General features: G+C 37.9%; 1 protein-coding gene across 1 annotated transcript in view; it reads left to right on the forward strand.

Moving 5' to 3' along the window:
* LOC104514237 (protocadherin-23-like) overlaps positions 1-20689 on the forward strand; it is a gene marked incomplete at its 5' end in the record, with an annotated part of 66927 nt that extends 46238 nt beyond the window's left edge. The window contains 7 exon segments of the mRNA XM_010157855.1: positions 3698-3808; positions 6555-6766; positions 8255-8406; positions 11261-11391; positions 12805-13091; positions 15469-15607; positions 18069-20689. Of these exon segments, the coding sequence (XP_010156157.1) occupies positions 3698-3808; positions 6555-6766; positions 8255-8406; positions 11261-11391; positions 12805-13091; positions 15469-15607; positions 18069-20689 (3653 nt within the window).
* Positions 20690-21094: the final 405 nt, after the last annotated feature.

Raw genomic sequence — 21094 nt, forward strand, 5'->3', positions numbered from 1 at the left:
TAAATTTTCTTAACTGTAGACACATTCATGGGTCAGGCTAGACAATGCAGCCTGAAATTACAAAAATGCCCCAAGGAACTGAGGTAACAGAATGCCGTATTCAGATTGTTCTCCCATTTAATCTATAGAAAATATAAATACGATTCAATTTAAGTTGTTTTGATTAAAGGAAATTTAGCAAAGCTTCAGGGTAAACAGGAGGGTTTCATCCCAAACTTTTAGTTTGTGTATTTAATAAAAATCTATTTGCTAAGAAGATCAAATTCTTTTAAGAGTATGACAGATTTTATCAAATACTAATATTGTTTTGGGTCTGTTTGTAGCATTTTCTTATTTATATAAGCATAAGTAAGTATCAAATATTTTACATTTCAGTGGGAAAAAAGCATGCTTGTAATTAAAACTCCCATAGAAGTTATCTTACAGGATTCTGGGACCCCTACAAGTATGAATGGTACCAATGTATTCAGTCCAGGGGAGATTTACATTACATACTGATTATTTGTAGAACTGGTATTAATAAATGTGGCTTTTCCTTCTAATTTTATTTCTGCCTTAACTAATAGAGTGGGAAAACTCCAAGTTTATTTTTAAATGAATCAAAAAATCTGAATAGTATAAATGACAAAAGCCAAGGGTCCTTAGTTTTAATTTAGTCTAAACTCGTCAATTGGGTGAGTGCCTCAGGAATTGGTCCTTGTGGTCAGATTTTCTTTAAGTGTTTGACCTCCAAGTTTAATGACCTTCAGAAAACCTCATTCTTCTACTTTTTGTTTAATATTAAGTATTTTATGCCTTTAAATGTTATAAACTGCATTACAACAGGCACTTAGAAGCCAGTCAATAAATAATCAAGTCACTGCAGTCTCTAGAGGGTAAGAAACCTTTATTATTCACGAAGCTTTCACTTGGATGGTTGTTTGCATAGCACTTCCTTGGACACAGGTTCACCAGCAAAACTTGTTGACTCCCCTAATTTTTTTTCTAATAGATATAAAACATGAAGGTTCTTATTCTTTAAGTCATCTCATTGTGCTCAGTTAGCTTTTTCTGTCTTGAGCAATTAAGAGGTCTCAAGAAATAACAGCAAGGATGAGCTGGGGTTAGATGACAAAGGAGGGGAAAAGAGACTGCTATAATGAGTACTGAAGTGGGAAAAGCAATGATGTAGTGATACAGTAGCTCAGTTCTGGTGTATATGTTACGCCATAACACATAGGACAGGGAGTGGTTTTGAGCCTGTTTGGCCGGGTAGGCAAATACTGCCCATGCTGCCAAGCTTCCGTTTCAAGTCAGCAGGCGTAATGTAAAGGTTACTGTGTAGGCTGTTTAAAGCAGTTTGAGATGCTTTCAAATGCAGGCAGGTTGCCTGTGACTGAACTGAAAAAAACCTAAATGTAACTATTTTAAATCACTCTCCACTTCCTTTCATACTCTTAGCTACTTCAGAAGTCGATTGCATAGCATTTCAAGCCTATCTGACTGCTTTCTGCTGTGATCCTGATCTCCCTCATTCCTTGTGTTAGCTTCAGTGCTGATGTCATCCTCGCCATGCCATTTTGGTATTCTTTGCAGTCAGAAAGGTACCTTTCCCTGAATTTTCTCCAGGTTAGGTGTTACATACTATGGTCTCTGCTGGAAGCAGAGTTGAATCATGTATATTAGAAATTGCAGGCTCCAGTGGGTGGGAACAGTCTTTTGCTCTTTATCTGTATAGGGCCTGTTTGTGATATAACAGACCTGAGTTTGGTCATATTTTTTTGCCAATGAACTGTAAAGATTCACTGTTTGAAGGAGTCTTTTCTTGTGAAAGGTATCAGAAACAGAACAAATTTGTTCTCTGCCAAAAAGAAGTTTTAAATAATTTTAACTACATGAAAAATATGTAACTTGAAGGATTAAGATTTGAGGACCCAGAGCAACAACTTATTAACCTAACCCCTGAAAACAGGGATTCAAGTAGAAATGCTGCTGCTTCCTTTATTTCTGGTAGTTTTTCTTCTGAAACACGGAGGTAAACAAACAAAAAGACTGTTGACAACATTAGAAGATAAATAGTGACATTCTTTGGACCCTAAATTTTTTTCTTATCTTTAACCCTGCTTTGAGCATGCTAAGAATGATTGCCCTTGCAGGCTTTTGTAGTAAATCAAAGTTGTTCGCCAAAGAAAATTCAACCTACAACCCCCTATTTTTGTTTCTAAAAAAACCAGAGTAGCATTCATATCAGCCTTTACATATTGGATGGTGGGATCTTAATTCCAGAACTTTTCGAGTAAATATCTTATAAAAAATATTATATTGACTAGTACAGAAAATTACATCTGTCAAAATCGTCATATTTTTGCTTTTGACAGTCAGATTTTAGGAGCAAATGACAGACCACTTAACCCAAAATTTCTTGGGTTTAAAAATTAGTAATTAGCAATGCTAAGATAAAAAAGGTAGCAGATAGCTGTAAGAGCAGTGTTTCCTCTCATTTTTACACTAAAGATAAAATCCTTTCCTCTGACATCTAGGATTCTGAACAGCACACCCTTTGTAATGTAATAAAATAGCTAGTTGTCTGTAATGCTGTTTGGAAGAGTTCAGGTTACACAGTAACCTCACTCCATCACAAATGCATGGAATCAATTACAATTAAATTAAATAATTAAAATCTATTAAAGTCACTTACCATATAAGCTAAACAATTTCATAACTCACTTGAAAAGAATAATTATTTGGAAATCTTGATAACATTTTAAACTTGCTACGTTTTTGTTAAATGGTTCTGAGCAGGATAATGTATTCAGTTCCACGTTTTTCCTCTAATCCTATTTCAAACAGGATTTTTATTTCATGTCTCTTGTAGTCTATATTAAATTATTCCTCTTCTTATGGAATTTGGATTCTGCTTGAATTGGCGCATAGCTATGCATGTAGTTCCATCTTCTCATTCTCTCTGTCAAAACATGGCTAATTAAAATTTTTAAGAATATTTCATTTCAAATATTGTTCAAAAACCCAAACTGAATTCAGATAAATGAAGGAAAAATAAACTTTGTATGGTGATTCACGCGTAACATGCATTCCTATGATGCACAAAAAGATATTATTCTCCTTAAAGGAATTCATGAAAAGGTGAGATTTAAATCATAGAATCATAGAACGGTTTGGGTTGGAAGGGACCTTAAAGACCATCTAGTTCCAACCCCCCTGCCATGGGCAGGGACACCTTCCGCTAGACCAGGTTGCTCAAAGCCTCATCCAGCCTGGCCTTGAACACTTCCAGGGATGGGGCATCCACAGCTTCTCTGGGCAACCTGTGCCAGCGCTTCACCACCCTCTCCAAAGGCAGCATAACCTGAATAAAAGGGATACATATGACTTCAGGTGGAGGTAATTCCAATGGTACATGGAGTATGCTATTAGGAAAAGTTAAAACTCATTATTTTATTTAGGCAGGCAATGAAGTTGTTACTAGATTAGTAATTTACTGGGCAAGGAGAGCTAGTCAGTGCCTTGTCTGTGAAGCTGTAATGCAGTGAAAGTCATGGAGGAGTTGTGTTTATTGTCTGCTATTTTAATTCATGAATAAGCACCTAGCCTAATACATAGGTATTTGGCTGTGCATCTCCTACTAATCACAGTAATATATAATTAGAATAAAAACTTCTGAAGTAAACATGATGAAAATGTCTTATTGCTTCCATAGGTACATTGCTTGTAACTGTAGAAGCTTATGAACACAAATTTACAGGAGAAAACATAAAATACAGCATCTTCAGTGACAAGGAAAGCATATTCTCCATACACTCCATTACAGGTACATTTTTACAAGTATATATTTCTTTCCAGTGCCTCTGTGTAGCTTAGAGTTCGGTCTCTAAAATATAGCAAGTTCCTACCACAGGAACAAAGGGTAGGTATCTTAAAGTATTACTGTCATTAGTAAAACCAGGGATGTGGAGAGAGTGTACTGCTGTAAACCATGTGGAAAGGAATTGAACACCGATATACCTGTATAAAATGCTCAGTTCTAATTAACTGTTGATCACCAGGTGTTGGGAGTTGATAAACTACTGCTTTGCCATCCAAGCTGAGACTCCAACCTGTTATTCATCATAAATTTGCCCAAAACCTCAGTTAACATAATCCTTCAGAACACTTCACTCACGTTCATTTGCGTGCTCTCATCTAAGGCACATAGGAGAGCATAGCTACTCTGGTTGCCTCTCAGCACCTAAATAGCTGTTTTGAATAGCTGTAATCTTTCTAGGATGGCATAGACTGTGTAAGCAGTTTCCTCAGAAATAGTGTAAATAGTTTGTACTCTTAACAAATTACTTTTTTCCTGATTTTTCTGGAAGCTTTAATCACTGATTACACTAATGTCTTCAAGTGTCAAGTGGTGTATTCCTGTAAAGTTCTCATGCCTGATGTTGATGGACAGTTATAATTGTTTTGTTTAGGTAAGGGGCACTTAAAGTGCATATACTTGATTTCTAAGTCCTTATTTCACTGCAATAAAGCTAGAAAGATTAATCTTGAAGAACATCATAGACCCAGAAAAATTAAAAAATAAAAAAGATAAATAAAAACACCCAACAAAAACCCCAACAAAAACCAACAACAAAAAACCCACAAAAACCAAAACACCTCACACAACCACCCAAAACCAAGCAAATGGTATTTTCCTTGGGGTTTTTTTGGTTGGTTGGTTTTGTGGTGTGGGGTTTTTTTTTTTTTTTTGGGGGGTGGGGGGGGGGTGTTTTTTTTTTTTTTTTTTTAATATCAAGCCAGGCTGAAAAATGGTCACATGATGTTTTTAAGAGTCTCCTCTTCACAAACAGTAGTGGAATTTCTACAGCAGTGGATGTCACAAGTCTTTTTATGATATTTGAAGCATCGTGGTTTTTTCTGTTTCCTTTCTTCTGAAACCTTTCTTCTGTTTCTTAGAAAACTTTAATTGAAGTGCAGCATTTCAGGTCACATTAATTTTGCTGCCAGTAACTCTCTACCCATTATTTCTACAGCAGGATTATTTTGAGCTACATTGATGCCCTTTCTAACTTAGGTATTCTAAACAGCCAAAGGTCTGGTCTACTTGTCTTTTCAAGCGCTGATGTTAATTAACCCCACTTTGGAGAAGACTTTCCTGTTCTAGAGGGATTTATTATATTGTATAATCATGTAAAACATAGTAGGAAGTGACCCAAAGTCATGAACCAGTCTGTCCTCTGATGCAAAAAGGGGAATCAGTTGTGGTGAGGTCTAACAGAAGTTTGTTGAGTTCTTAAAAGCTTCCAGTGATAGTGATTCTGCAAACCCTCTCAATAGTCTCTACAAGGCTTGGCAGTTGGAATGGTTTTATTCATATGTGTCTGAAGGCTTGTTGAAACGATTTAAACTTACTACTTCTTAACCTAGTAACAACAGATACAAGACAAAAAACCTTTACATATTTGAAGCCTGTTACCCTGTTTCTTCTTTGTGTGCATTTCTCTAGAATGAGCGACCTTGGTTCTTTCACTTGTTCCTCAGACCTGATAATTTGCTCTACTCTACACTGAAATCTTTCAGTTACTCTCTGTCATCTTGAAGTGTATTCCTTCTGCCACTGCCTGTTTTGCTTTGTGATAGTTTAAGTGTTGTGCCGACTAGAGACCACCTGCCAGCTTTGAAATCTTTGTTCAAGATGCAATTCTTGAACACTACACAGGTCCATAAACAATAGCCAATCGTTGCTGCTTGTCTTAAAAAATAAAAACTAAAAAACACTAGCTTGGAGAGCCACAGTAGGTGAGTTCTTATGTTATCTCAGGTTTGAGATATAGGTATTTCTTGGCATCATTACTGAAAATTCCATGCAAAACTCAATTTGAATTCTAATGAAATTAGCATGCAAATTAAATATGTTTGAAGTTTACATGTAATAATTTTGAGTATATTACTGTATTACCTGTAACATCAAAACAATGACCACAGATTTCCAAGGACATTTCAAGTTTTAATGTGGGAGATGTCTAGTGCTTGTAGCCTCAATAATTTTCACTGATTTTTTTTTTTGATAGAACAACAGTTGGGGGAGGCTCACTGCATCAGAAGGAGTCAGTGTTTTAACTGTATGTCAGTCAGATGCAGAAATTGATACAGGTCTTGCGTGATTTGGATGTAGATGGAGGGCTGGATGTAGCCATTCTCAGAGGAGGCCCAAGAGTCTCTTCAGATGCAGCTGGCTCGCTGTCATGTGTCAAAGAGCACATGTCACTCAGCCACTTTCTTCCTCCTTATCCCTCTACTAGTAATCAACTTTGTTTTAGGCAATCACCAATGTGGTGGTTGATCAGTGAAAACTTGGCTGTCCCTGATTTGTACAGTGGCTACATGTAGGGAGTGATGTTAGATAGAGGAAGGACATGGTGTGGAACTTGCTGGAATTCTGTCATGTGTTCAGTGAAAGAGACCATATATGTTAGGGACCATATGGTCACAACTGCATTTGTATGTGTTTTTTCCTGAATATATATGTCACATCTTGATATTTTTTAATTTTTATTTTAATAAAACAGGTTCAATCACAGTAAAAGAACCAAAGTTTCTTGATTATGAAGTTAAGAATAAAATACATATTTTGGTTTTAGCTGAAAATAGCTTAAATTCAGCACTCTGTGGAGTGACAGTTTTGATACAAGATGTGAATGATAATATACCTAAATTTGAGCAAAGCTATTACACAGCATCAGTATGGGAAGGCCAAAGTCCTAAAACAGACATCATACAGGTAAGTGGAAATATGTTTTTCCCAAGCCTAGTGCTGTAGTTAAAAATGTTTGGTTGATCTGTTCATGACCACACTCCTGCTATATCGGTTCTGGACCACTGTCTCCTAAAAACAGAGTGGATTCCTTGGTGTTGCTACTACTTTGCTTGAATATCTAAAATATTCAATTATTTTTTTGTAGACCATATTTTAGATCTTTCATTCAGGTTTAAATTGAAAGAGAATTCTCTATATTCTTGATAGTTTTGCAGCTGAACTTTAATTTTTTTTTTTTTTTTAATTTTCTTTTTCTCTCTTCAGATAGTTGAAAAATACCATTCCAGGCTGTGGTTCTGTTACAATATAGGCTGGGTCTTGCATTAATGCTTCTACTGAAAGGGCTACAGCAATAAAAAGACTACTCCCAACTCATCAGACTAGTAGAGTCAAACCCAAATGTTCAATTTAAAATCTGATGCCTAAAGAGCAGCTTGTCTCAATTTAAATGTGCAAACACTTCTTCTGAATGGATCTATTCTCTGAAAGCGTTTCCAGCTGGCCATGTTAGAGCAAAAGAAGACATCAGTTGGACTAGAAGAACGCGTAATTTCCTCAGTACATGTTCTTGCATTGCAAGTCAGGTCACAATGAGGGTCATGTTAGGTACTAAAGATATTCATCCTCTAGAGAATAAATAAATGGAAAGCTACAAATGCCTCCCGGGCAAAGTGATTAGAAACTGATGGACATTGTATTTACAGAAACATATGTCCAGGAATGGAGAAAAATCAAAGGCAGTCAACCCAGATGCGTAGTCAAAATTTTATGACAGAGTACATTCTATTACATTTCCTTTATTCAATCTGACTGGTTGACTCTGCTATGGTTTGGATCCTGTACTCATTATAATGCTTGCTCAGCAACCAGAAAAATATAATGACAGCTCTTTGTCAGTCAGAGGAATCTTTGAGAAACCTGTTCAGTGCTGTTGAATGTGATATATTCTGTTGGTTTTAAAGGTTGCCTCTGCCCTTTTTACATTTTCTGGTTCATATTTTAAAAAGTAATTAATTAACTATTCCATGAAAGCTCTGAAACCTTAATGATTTGATTATTTTATCCTTTGTCTGTTTGTATAGCAGTAATACTTTAAGGACCAGTCCTGGACCTGTGAGAAAGTGCATTTTTAGGCACTAAACAGAGACAGCATTCTAACAGAAACCTTGTAGTAATACAAGTAGTGCAAAATTATTACATTTAGCCCTAGTGCTTTGTGTAGCTGAATTTCAGATTACTCAGGGAAAGAATTCATGTGCATCCTACTGCATTTCATGAGCCAGATTTTGTGACCTCACATGATACTTCAGCTGGGGACCAATATGATTATTTGCTTAAATCTGTGCAGTCGAAAGGAAAGTAACCAGAAATAGATGACTGTCATATAAAGTTTTTCTTTCAAAACGGCAGAATACAATTTCAGAATTAAGCCTCAGTTTTGCTTCCAAACAGGTATTTGCAACTGACCTTGACAGCGGGCTGAATGGAGAAACTGAATACTCAATTTTATCTGGTAATGAAAATGCAACATTTCTAATTGATTCAGCACGAGGGATTTTAGCAACTAATACAGTCCTAGATCATGAAAACACTTCATCTTACAGGTTTGTATGCAAGGTTCTTATAAAAATGTGTTCTTCTTTTTGTTCACTTCGACTTGCAATTGCTCCACATTTTATAATTTTCTGTTGATATCATTGCCTACAGAGCCTGTGTGCAAGCCAGACAGCATTGACAACAGCACTAAAGCTGCCCATTCGTACCATGGATCCTTGCTTACGTCCCAAATTTAGGGGAAGGCATATAGTCTTGTTTAATCAATGGCAACACTTACTGATACAAGTAAGTGTGATGATTCACTATAGGAATGATGACAGTTCCTGGTTTTTAGTTTACTAAGAACTGTACAGTCATTGCTCCTCTGGAACTGTTTTTCATAAATATGTAAAGATACAGAGAAAGCACTCAAACTAAATCCAAGAAATAGGGATACATTCTGTTCTTTAATTAGAATATAGCTCAAATTTTCTTCTCCATAATCTGATAGAGATGCCTCTCCAAGTTGTTTGCATCTATAAGCTGTCTTGTACTAAGTATTAGTTTTTTCCTGTTTCTTAAGACACTGTGAGTAAATATGATCAAGTGGACATGACAGTTTTTCTTTACAGGTCATGCCATAATTGGAATTAGAAATTAAACACCTTGAAGAGAAAGTATGAGTATGCTGATTCATTAGCACACCCTTTTTATGTATTGCAGTCTCTACAAAAAGTAGATTTTTGTGTACGTGTCAGTAAAAATTATCTTTTTCCATATGGTTGTGGCATCAGTTAAAGTATTTGCAAGTTTTCCTATCCTCTGGGGCCTAAAAGTTTTAAACATCCAATCAGAATTCTTATGAATCAGAATAACTTTTAGAAAACCACATCAAAAAGGTCATCAGAATATGACTTTTTTTTTTTAAATATCAGTGTAATTTGATAATAGTATCCTAAAGGATATACTTTGTTTTCACTTAATATACAGAACACTTCATTTGGAGTTTATTTTTCAGTTTTTCACAGAATCAAAAACTTCAGTTATGATTTTTAGTCATCTAAATAGCACAATACATTTTATTTGTAACTAGTACTTTAAAAGAATGCCTGGAATAAATCCTTTAAAGGAAGATGTTTACTGCTGATGAAGCATTGAACATGTAAGCATAACAATTCTTAGATCTGGCTTTAACTGGGAGCCTGATTTATTTCAGGGTTTATGTTGGAATTCTAGCCTTATGAATTGAGTTTTTTTGAGGAATCCGAAGCTTCATATTCCTTCTCTTATAAACTCCTTATTAATCTATACATTGTGAGGTGAAAATTGAATAGTAAAAGAAGCTTTCAAAACTGTTTTCCTGTTTAATTTCAAAATGTTACCATTGGTTCTTTCAAATTTGCAAGGAATTGTTTATTTTATCTAAACTGAACATTTTCATGCCCAGAAGTTCTAAGTCCCTTATAATAGGACTTATAACAAAAGTGTTGACAGAACCTTAATTTTTATTCTTGTTTGAGATATTTTTATGAGAGTGTTTTCCTGGAACCTTAGAAAGTGATTATTTTTAGTAAAATATTTCCATATGTATACGTTACCAATATTCGTTCTAGAAAAAATATACTTTCTGTATGGAATTATACATGGTCATTGATTGAATACTAGCCTGAAATTCAAGTTGTGTGTTCTGTCAGCATTAGAAACCGCAAGGACATTCGGAATAGAGCCGGTGTTTAGAAATGGAAGTGCTTGAATCCACAGCTTGAGTTACAGCCTTGGTATTCTATACTGTCATGTGAACATTTAGAAAGTAACATCTATTTGACACTTTAAAGAGAAGCTGTGACTTAGAAGAAAAAGGGGCACAAGAGCATTCAGAAGAACTGCAGGAAGACCCAGAAAATATGATGGAACACGCAGACAGTTGTTAGTACAAAAAAATTTTACTGATGTGCCAAGCTCTGACTTGTACATCCTGTCACGTAGCTTGATGGTTTTTGGGGTTTTTTTGTCTGTTCCTTTTTTTATAGAGCATCTGTTGAGATAGATTTAATTTTGAATTCCCTTTTGCATAGTTTGTTATACTGGAGAGTGTTGAAACGTACAGAATAATCTTTGCTTGCAATAAACATTTCGTGTTTATTGTTCAGAAACTTGTTCCCACAAAGAGTAAACACCCTTTTATCCATGTTTATCAGGTTGTTACTTAGTTTTCTTTGCTAAATTGTTTGAGGAAATCAAAAGATGGTTAACAGAATCTACTACTCATCCTTATGTAGTCGTTAAATGGAGGCATAGAGGCAAACTTTTAATCTGACAATGAGATCCTGCTCCCTCTAAAATCAGTGGGAGCTTTGCCATTGTCTAATGTTCCATGTATTTTTTGCTTTATCACTTGAATTTATAACAAAATAGGGGAACTATTCTATATCTCTGTAGACAGGCTGAGTATTTCTTTGGATCTTTTCATATTACCCCATTTTCCCATTCCTGTTGCCCCTTTATAAACAATGTGGAGAGTCAGGTTCCTCCAAATGACAATTTAGTAGTTCAGTTTTAATTTCTGTTCTGAATTACCAACTGGAGAAACTTGTCTTATTTGAAAGAGTCTTGGTAGCTTGTTTAACACCTGCATTCGGTATGAAAATGTATGATATGAACGCAGATGAATATATCCTTTTCTTTGTATGATTTTGTTATGTTTTTCCCACATAGAATCTCCCAGACATTTTTCCTGCAAGATACACAAAGTAAAACTCCAGATAGTCAACCTTACAGAAAAAAAGATTGAATTTAAGAGTTGCAATGATGATCAGAAAGGGCCAATCTTTTTACTTGTAATTTTGCCCCTGCTTATAACATTGGTGGATAATTTGGTGATTTCTGACAAACAGTGACAATTACTGCTTCCTTTAATTGTAGGTTGGTTGTACAAGCTGCTGATAAAGGAAACCCCAGGCTTTCTGCTACGTGTGTTGTGAGGATACAAGTGTTAGATATTAATGATAATGCTCCGGTTGTCCAACCACTAGGAGAAGTGGAGGTCCCAGAAAGTAAGTGTGATAGTACAGCTAAGTTTTGTTAAGACTGGGATTGGTCAGACAATGATAGTTCTTTTGGCAATTTGTGTAACCAAGCAACTCTGGTAAAAAGGATAATGGATTGTATTAATACTGAAATATCAAAGTAAATTGTGATCTGTTTTTGTTCTCAGAGATATTATTCTTAATCTTTAAGAATAGTTTGGAGCAAAACCATAGGCAGTTCAGAAAGAGGAAAACTAACTCTGCAGAAATATATCTCTAATTTGTTCATTTTGGACTCCAGTGTCATATTCTTCAGTTGTATTCAATTTCTGCTTTTCTCTAATAAAAATACTTGAGAGTGAGACGTTTTGAACTTCATTGTGATGAAAGAAATAATTTCTGTAAATTTCAATGAAGCTTTAAAATTCTCTATAGCTTGATCCAGTTGTTGATCATGAAGAGGAGGACCCAGGACTCTCCTGAGTTCTCATCTCAGACTTTTGCAGACCTTGGGTCTTAAGCCCAGCATTTTCAAATACAGGCATCATACATGTGATGCATAAGAAGCACAGCAGAAAATTGATGAAGAATTAGGTGCTGAAATTCCAGTACTCCTGTTAACAAAAAATATCAAGGCTGTCTTTTTAGCCTTTCCTAAATTTAGTACCCACTGGTAATAATAAATATGGGAGTCATGAATGTACAGCAGCTGTAAACTACTGGCTGCTTACTTAGGTTTTTGTATTCCGTTTAAGAACACTTGATTTAGGACATTGCACAGTATTTTTTAGGCTTAATGTCTCAGGCATGCAAATGTGAAATGGTTTAGTTTCTGTTAGCTCCAGGCTTTGTCAGATGATCACTAGTACATTCAGATGGCAATCCGTGGTACTGTCAATTTGGCAAATGACAAAAGCTGTCTGTATCCAGTTTCTCAGTCTCATAGGACTATACCTTGGGCACGTAAGTTTGGAGGGAGGTCTCATTTCACTCTAGTGGCCTTCTCTTCCTTTGGAAAAGCTTCAGAATTGCATATCACTGGTTCTACACAGACCAGGAGATTCTGATGCCTCAGTTAAATATTCTTGTGGAAGTTTGTGATGCTGTTCAATAAATTCATATCACCTACATGCTTGTGGAAAACACTGGAAGTTCCTGTTTCTGGTGAAGAAACAGTGATGCTAGCATTGGATCTGGGAAAGTCTAAAGAAAACCCAAATTAAAATTGGAATAAAGCTGATATATTTGAAGACGACCACTACTGTTTCCATAGGAGTTCTGGATATTGCACTTATTCTAAAACATAAAGTCAAAATATACCAAACGCTAATACACAAAGATTGCATATCTCTAAGATTCAATATTATGAAAATGGCAAAATCTTCAGAATTTCAAACATCATCTTTTAGCTGTGATTTATTCTGAAAATTACTGTTTCAGATGCCCTGCCTGGTTTTGTAGTGACTCGGGTGTCAGCAAGCGATGCAGACTCCAGGCCAGCACTTCAGTTTGGTTTTATTTACAGTAATAGTCCTGGAATGAAATTTGTCATCGATCAGCACACCGGTGTAGTCACAGTGGTAGAACCACTAGATTTTGAAGAAACTGCTGTGTATCAGCTGAGAATCATCATTTCAGATTCTGTACATCAAACAGAAGCAGAACTCACCATCCTTGTTTTGGACATCAATGACAACCCACCGGTGTTTACTCAGGATTTGTATCAGGTGGGAACATGGCAAATGGACAATAAGCATGTGATGTCTTTCCATATATGATGATAAATAGTAGGAGTGCTTGTTTATATTTGCCTTAAAAATCCATTTGAGCACTGAGAAGGAAGGTCTCTGCAAACTATTACTGAGCAGAAACAGAGCAGAACTCTTCTAGGAAACCCCAGTCCTTTGCTAGGAATCTTGCTAAAAGGACTGAGGGAATTGTTCAGTTTTCATGTTTGTGGTTTCTGACTTCAGAAGGAAAGTGGTGCAAATGCTAGCCGTACTCCATACACCATGCATTCATCACTAGGAGTTACTGGATATAATCCAAACCAATTTGGGAAGCGGAGTCCAGTGTTCAGAATTTTCTTCTTCTGAGAGATTAGCTAACAAGTTGGTACATTTATTCTGGCCCCATTACTATGGCATGAAATTCCTTGTTTTCAGTTACACAGCTCCACAGAAGTGTAGCAGATGCCCCTGTGGGAGATTATGCACATATAGTTTGTAATGTGTTACTCTGCATTATAGCAATGGCCCTCATCTAGGGAGTGAGGGATGTGAGTTTTCACCTCCTCAACAGGGAGCCAGAGCACGGATCATTCAGCCCAGAGAAGAGGATTTTGCTAACGTGTAAATACTAGTGGGGGGAGTAAAGAAGGCAGAGCCAGATGTTGAGTCCACTGACAGGAGATGAGGTAGTGAGCGCAAACTGAAACACAGGAAATTCTGTTTGAACATTGGGAAAAGCCTTTTTTAAACTCTACCAGTGACTGCGCACTGGCACAGGTTGCCCAGAGAGGTTGTGGAGTCTCCATCCGTGGACATAGTCGGAAGTCAACTAGACATGGTCATGGGCACCCTACTCTAGGTGACCCCGCTCCGAGCAAGGGTTGGAGAAGATGACATCCAGAGGTGCCCGCCAGCCTCAGCCATTCTACAATTCTGTGACCTCAGCTGTTTGCTTGACTTGGTGCTGTTTGTGTGTGGTGGATGTGCTGAGAGCCAAAAATATAAGGCACCACAGAAGACTTGGATTTAATAATGCTTCATTTATAAATCTTATGCAGATTTAGTCAAGAAATAAGTCTAAACATTTGGCTTAGTAAAGAAATTTCAACCTCTGAGCACGTGCAGGAACAGCAGTTTAGTCAGATAACTATTGGACAGACTGTAGGCCCTGTGGAACTTTCAGATGCCTGAGTTGTCAGGATTTGTGTAAATTCCCCACTTAAACTCCTAAGTCTAAATTCTGGGGGAAAAAAAATGCACTATTTATGCAAAAGTGTGTTTTGTTTTGGTTTTTTTTTTTAGATCTTACATTAAGTTTTCCTCAACCCTCAAATGTGTCTGATTTTGGAGAATAGTTTAGGCAAGCACTTGCTTGTACAAGTGCTAGGAATTGTTTTGTAGATCAGAATAGACATTACAGGCTGGGTTATTAACTGATGCAAAACAGTGTAGCTCTATTGAGCTCTATTAGCTCTACACTAACTTAAACAGCTGAGCTTCTCTTTCCACAATCCTTATTGTTTCTTGTATTGCTTGTAAGATACATTGCTTCTTTTGGTCAGTGACATGTATAATTCCCTATTCATCATCCTGGAATTTTTACCCTTTATTGTCCTTTCAAGTGTTTCAATATTTATACCTTTCATATATAGTTTCAGCTTTGATAAAGTGATTTAAACTAATATTTGAAGTTATGACAATGGCAGCTGCTGTATAATACTGTCCATTTGAAATTGTATTTATAAGGTGGAAGGAAGCTTTGGTCACAAAATAACTAACTGGATTTCAAATAATGGAAGCTTCTAAGAATGACTTGGTTTCCTAGATTATGTAAAGAAAAGGGGATCATTTTTAAAAAATAAATGCTAGGAATAATCCAGTGAGTGCTCTGGTGCTGGAATTTTTAGGATATGTGTGTTGTTTTTTATAATGGCTAATCATACACTCCAGACAGGGACTGCAGACTGTATTCCATGGAGAAAAATCAAGGTGTTTCTGAAAGCAGGGAGAAAAGCCTATTTTAGTTGCAGGCCATTGTGGGTGTTTTCCATTAGTGTACTGTTGAAAAAGAAGAGACCCAGTGATTCTCTGAACTCACTGTCATAATGACCTAGATGGATTTTATTACTGTTTAAAGTTTACTATAAATTTTGGATGTATTGTATGCATTGTTTTCAATATCGTAACTCTTCGTAGTTTTGTCCCAGTAGAAAACAGTAACATGAAACTTTTCTCCAAAGATGTGTGTTTTTTTTCTAACAAGATCAAATTAAGGAAAAATGGTGTGGGTTTGTTTTTTTTTTTAATGTTCAGAATCTTTTATTAAGCTCTATCAAAACTGATAACAAAAAAATTATTTTGTTTTATATGTCAGGTGAGCTTGCCAGAGCTCGTTTCTATGGGTGCCACTGTTCTGACAGTCTCTGCTGTGGACAGGGATTCAGAGCATAATGGAATGATTTCCTACAAAGTCCTCTCTTCCTCTGAGGGATTTTCCATTGATGCCAAGAATGGTGAGTCTGTACACATGGTTTATTATTTCATTTTTTTTCAGTGTAAATTAAGGACTCCTATTGCATTTCCTCACCTGTTGCCAGTCATCGCTTCAGTTCTGGAAATCTTTGGTGGCCAAAGTCCACCATATGTTTTGGCTTAAATCTGCCATTATCGCTGAAGAACCAATCACATCAAAGACTGGAGTTCTGAGTTTGTCCCTGTACAATGCACGAGGCAGCTAGTCACAACATCCTATAGGTGCTATCCCTCTGATGCGATTGGATAGAAAAGGTGCTGTATGATTTGCACTGATTTATAACATTTCAGATCATGTACTAGATTTCATTCAATTTATGTTCATACTTATTTTTCAGCATAAATTGAACCTATCATAATGAAGTTTTTCTACAGCTTGGGTAGTATATTTTTAAGATTGCTTCTTTGGAGGTCTTACATTATTCTATAATCCTAAATGGAATTTAAACATTTTCTAAATTGAGAACTGTCTCTCCAAATACTTCATTTTCTTCAGTAGTTAAGAGACCGATTTAAATTTTCTGGTCTAATGTGGTAACACTCTGGGAGGTGGAAAACTTGATGTGTGTCTCTGTTTGCATGTGCACATAAGATTTTTAGGAATATCATCTTCAGAGATTACTAGATAGTGCAAAAATGATGTGCAACTATTGTTCAGTGAACAAGTTTTTATTGCTTATTTGCTGTTCCTAGGTGTTTACATGAGATGAATTTTTGAATGCAATGTTTGTTGGGTGATGGTAACTATAATCACTGAATATATAAATGTTAACAACAGTTAAAGCAGTTTTCTTTTTTACCCATTTGCTACTCTGTATTCACCATCCTGTCTTTATGTTTGGCTAGTGGCTGTTTTCAACTGTGATCAGAAAATAATCACACAGTGTTGCCTCTGTGGAGATTAGCTATACACAGTGAAGAGTGATGTAGAAGTAGATAGGCTTATGAGTCATTGGATGTTTTGGGTAGGAAGGGACCTTTCAAGATCATCTTGTCCAAGCCCCATGTTTAGATAAGCAATTTGAATGAAATGTTTACATAACTTATTGCAAACCTGTCTAAATAACAAACAAGCCCATAATACTGTTACTGGATTGGAGCAAAATAGGAGAACTCGCACAGCATAGCCACCTCTAATAAAGAGCCTATATTTCCTTAGCTTTGTTTTGCCTTTTATTTTATGCAGTTTACATGTTTAGCCTGTTACTAGGAAGAGAAATTTTTACTGGTCTAAATGCAGTATGTGTATTCCATACTGCATCATTTATGGGTAGACCTTGGCTTTGCAGCATTAACTGTGATTTCTTAAGTCAAGCAATAGTTTGGGTTGGAAGCGACCTTTAAAAAGGTTGTCTAGTCCAAGCCCCCTGCAGTGAGCAGGGACATCTTCACCTAGATCAGGATGCTCAGAGACCTGTCCAACCTGACCTTGAATATTTCCAGGAGTGAGGCATCTACCACCTCTCTGGGCAACCTGTTCCAGTGTTTCACCACACTCATAGTAAAAAAAAAAAAAAATTCTTATATCCAGTCTGAATCTTTTAGTTTAAAACCATTAGCCCTTGTTCTTTGGAACAGGCTTTACTAAAAAATCCTGTCCCCATCTTTCTTCTAAGCCCCATTTATGTACTGGAAGGCTGCAATAAGGTCTCCCCGGAGCCTTCTCTTCTCCAGGCTGAACAAGCCCAGTGCTCTCAGCCTGTCCCCATAGCAGAGGAGCTCCAGCCCTCTGAGCATCTTCGTGGCCTCCTCTGGACTCTCTCCAACTGGTCAATATTTTTCTGATGATGGAGGCCCCAGAGCTGGACACAGAACTGCAGGTGGGATTTCACGAGAGTAGAGTAGAGGGGGAGAATCACCTCCCTTGACCCGCTCGCCACTCTTGATACCATTGGCTTTCTGGGCTGTGAGCACACATTGTCTGCTTATGCCCAGCTTTTCATCTCCCATGTCCTTCTTTGCAGGGCTGTTCTCATTCCCTTCATCTCCCAGCCTGTATTAATACCAGGAGTTGTCCTGACTCAGGTGCAGGACCTTTCACTTGGCCTTGTTGAACCTCTGAGGTTCACATGGGCCCACTGCTCGAGCTTGTCCAGGTCCCTCTGGATGGCATCCTGCCCTCAGGTGTGTCAACTACACCACTCAGTTTGGTGTCATCTGCAAACTTGCTCAGGGTGCACTCGAGCCCACTATGTCACTGATGAAGATATTACACAGTACTTGTCCCTGTATGGACCCCTGAGGGACACCACTTGTCACTGATCTCCATCCAGACATGAAGCCGTTGATTCACTTCTCTCTGTATGAGAGAGAGTTACTTTAGGGTGTGCAGCCACTACAGTTTGATGATTTTCAAATATGACTGATTAGATTGAGCTTTTGGAATCACATTTACTTGCCTTTGAGCCTTAAGTGTGGGATTTTATTCTCTTTTATTTTCAGGTTCGGTGTTTGCTGCAGGACCAGTGACACAGCTGGAAAAGACTTCCATTATTCAGCTCCTGATAGAAGCCACGGATAATGGCAGTCCCACTCTGAGTGCAGTAACCTCTGTGGAGGTGCACGTAGAAGATGTAAATAACCATGCCCCTCAGTTCACAAGGGCTCTGTACAATCTCAGCGTGAGTGAGGATGCCTCAGTTGGAGAAAGTGTCCTCGTGTTTTCAGCCATTGATTATGATTGGACATGTGAAAACACATATGTTGAATACTCTATTATTGATGGCAATGCTGAGAACTTATTCTCCGTGGACACAATTGTCATGGAGTCAGAAACATCCTACAGACTTGTTGGCAGTCTTGTTTTAAGCAGTGTTCTCGACAGGGAAACTGCTGCTTCTCACAGTTTGGTCCTCCTTGCTGCTGACCGTGGAACGCCCTCCTTGAATTCAACTGCCACTGTGCTAATAACTGTGCTGGATGTTAATGATAACCCTCCAGTATTCAGCATCCCGGAGTACCATATTCATGTCAAAGAAAGCATCCCTGTAGGTAGTCACGTCACTGAAGTTTCAGCAAGTGACTGCGATGCGGGCTCTAACGCAGAGATCACTTATGCTATCATCTCTGGAAATGACAGGGGACATTTTCGCTTGGACAGGAAAACGGGGTCTGTGGATTTGATGAAAATGCTGGATTATGAGGATACCATGAAATTCACTTTGATCATCCAAGCCACAGACGGAGGAGCTGATGTCAAAAATGTGGCTTTTTCTGTTCTTCTTGTTAGCATCCTAGATGACAACGATTATGCCCCACTGTTTTTGTTTCCCAGCCTGAGCTGTGCTGTTGGTGAAAATCTGCCTACCTTTTCCTTTGTGTGTGCTGTTAATGCCCTGGATTTTGATAAAGGCTCTTATGGACACCTTACCTACTCCATCCAGTCTTCATGTTTGGCTCATCGTGAAGCTCCTAGAGACCATGACATGTTCTTCATTGATCCTTTGACAGGAGATATTCATACAAAGCAAATGTTTGACTATGAAAGTCAGAATAGGTACTGTCTTATAATCCAGGCCAAAGACAAAGGTGACTCACTGGCTACCATTACAGTTCAGGTAGATATTGAGGGGACAGATGAATTTAAACCAGTGTTTACACAAGATCAGTATTTCTTTTATCTCCCTGAGAAGAACGAAGCTGGCCAGTTGCTTGGCAGAGTGACAGCATCAGACAGCGATGGTGGACTGGACGGTGTTGTTCATTACTCCCTGATAAAAACTTCTCCATTCTTTTCTGTGAATCAAACCAGTGGTAATATTTATTTGACTCAGACTGTCCACAGAAAGAAAAATGGCAGTAAACAGAATGATGACACCTTGGAATTGTTAGTAAGAGCTCACAGCCCCAAAACTGAGTCAAAGTTCACAGTATGCACTGTTTTGGTAAATGTTTCCAATTCTCCTGAGAGTTATCCCATAGTGTCAGCATACAGCCTGACCATTAGCGTTTCTGTCTCCTTGACAGTGTTCCTGCTGCTTGTGGTCAGTCTTATTGTACTTACTCTGAGACATAAACGGAAAGATCTGATCAATTCGTGTGTGAAAACAGAAGCAGTATCCTCAGCTACTGATGTGCATTCAGCCAGCGAAGATAAGGACTGCCAGAAAATCCAAAGTACTGAGAGCAGTATGCTTCCCATGGGTGCCATAGCAGAATGGCTGAGCCTGGCAGGAATTGGAGAGGGGAAGGATGATGGTGTCCTCTGCAGGCATTCAGACTCTAGTGGCCACGGTTCTGCTGAAGGAGAAACTGCAGAGGATGAGGAAATCAAAAGGATCATTGAACATCCTTGCAGGAAGAATGCCAGCTCAGCGCTGAGCGAGCGTGGCTCACGGGTGCCAGATTCAGGGGTCCCAACAGAGTCTGATCAGCTCTCCTGTCAGTCTGGAGAAATGGAAGTCATGGCTACCACACGAAGCATGGAAAGCGTGCAGACCATTCAAGAAGGCAGAGAAGCAGCGTGTGACACAGCCTACACACATAAAATGTTATCTCAATCGCTTAAGAAAATTAGAATGAAAGACAAAGACATAGTGACAAACCTCACAAGAGACTATGTCTTGATGTCAGATAAGCAGGACTCTAGGTATAATTCGCATGCAAATCTTGACACCTCTGATGAGGATCTCAGAGGTCATTATAACTGGGATTATGTGCTCAGCTGGGAACCCAGGTTTCAACCTCTTGCCTCAGTGTTCAATGATATTGCAAAACTGACAGATGAAAACCTACACATTCATAGCTTCCCTAAGGAGAAGAAATACCTTTTTTTCCCTCCTCCCTTGATAACATCAGTAGCTCAGCCTGGCATAAGGACAGTGCCACCACAAATGCCAAATATAATCCCAGCGCAAGCATTTAGAAGACACCCTCATTCTCCCCTTATTGATAATCATGGATACCCTTCACCAACTATGACCCCCAGTTTTTCTCCTTCTCTCTCTTTGCTTATGATACAGACACCTACTTCTTCTCCAGTAATGTCTGATGGGAAAATTATAGGAATGTGTCATATTGATCCAAGCCATGAACTTGCAACAGAGGAAGAAATTCAGGTCTAGGTTATTAACTGACAGTAGTTTATGGTAAAAAATATGGCTTAAAATGTATTTTGTTATTGTTCAAACAGCAGAATATGCCCGTCAGAGCTATATCACCAGCATTCTTTCTGTTTTCATGAGCTGAAAAAGTTAAAATAGCTGCAAACTTGGTAACTATCCATCTTGTTCTTCCCAGAATATACTGTGAGGCCATGAGGTGGCTTCTCTTTCAGCTCCCAGCAACTGTGGTTGCCTATGTAAATCACACAGCCAGGTGCCGGAAAATCAACTTGACCAGTTTTACTGTTTTTCTCATAAAATGTAACAAATAAATGGTAGTAATTCTTCACTGTGGAAGAACTTTATTAGCATGCTGGTGGGTTCTGACCGCTTCTGTGGTGGTATTAGAAAAGGGTACTAGAGGGA

This window comes from Eurypyga helias, unplaced genomic scaffold (genome assembly GCF_000690775.1).
Source record: "Eurypyga helias isolate BGI_N326 unplaced genomic scaffold, ASM69077v1 scaffold5558, whole genome shotgun sequence".
Classification (NCBI taxonomy): Eukaryota; Metazoa; Chordata; class Aves; order Eurypygiformes; family Eurypygidae; genus Eurypyga; species Eurypyga helias.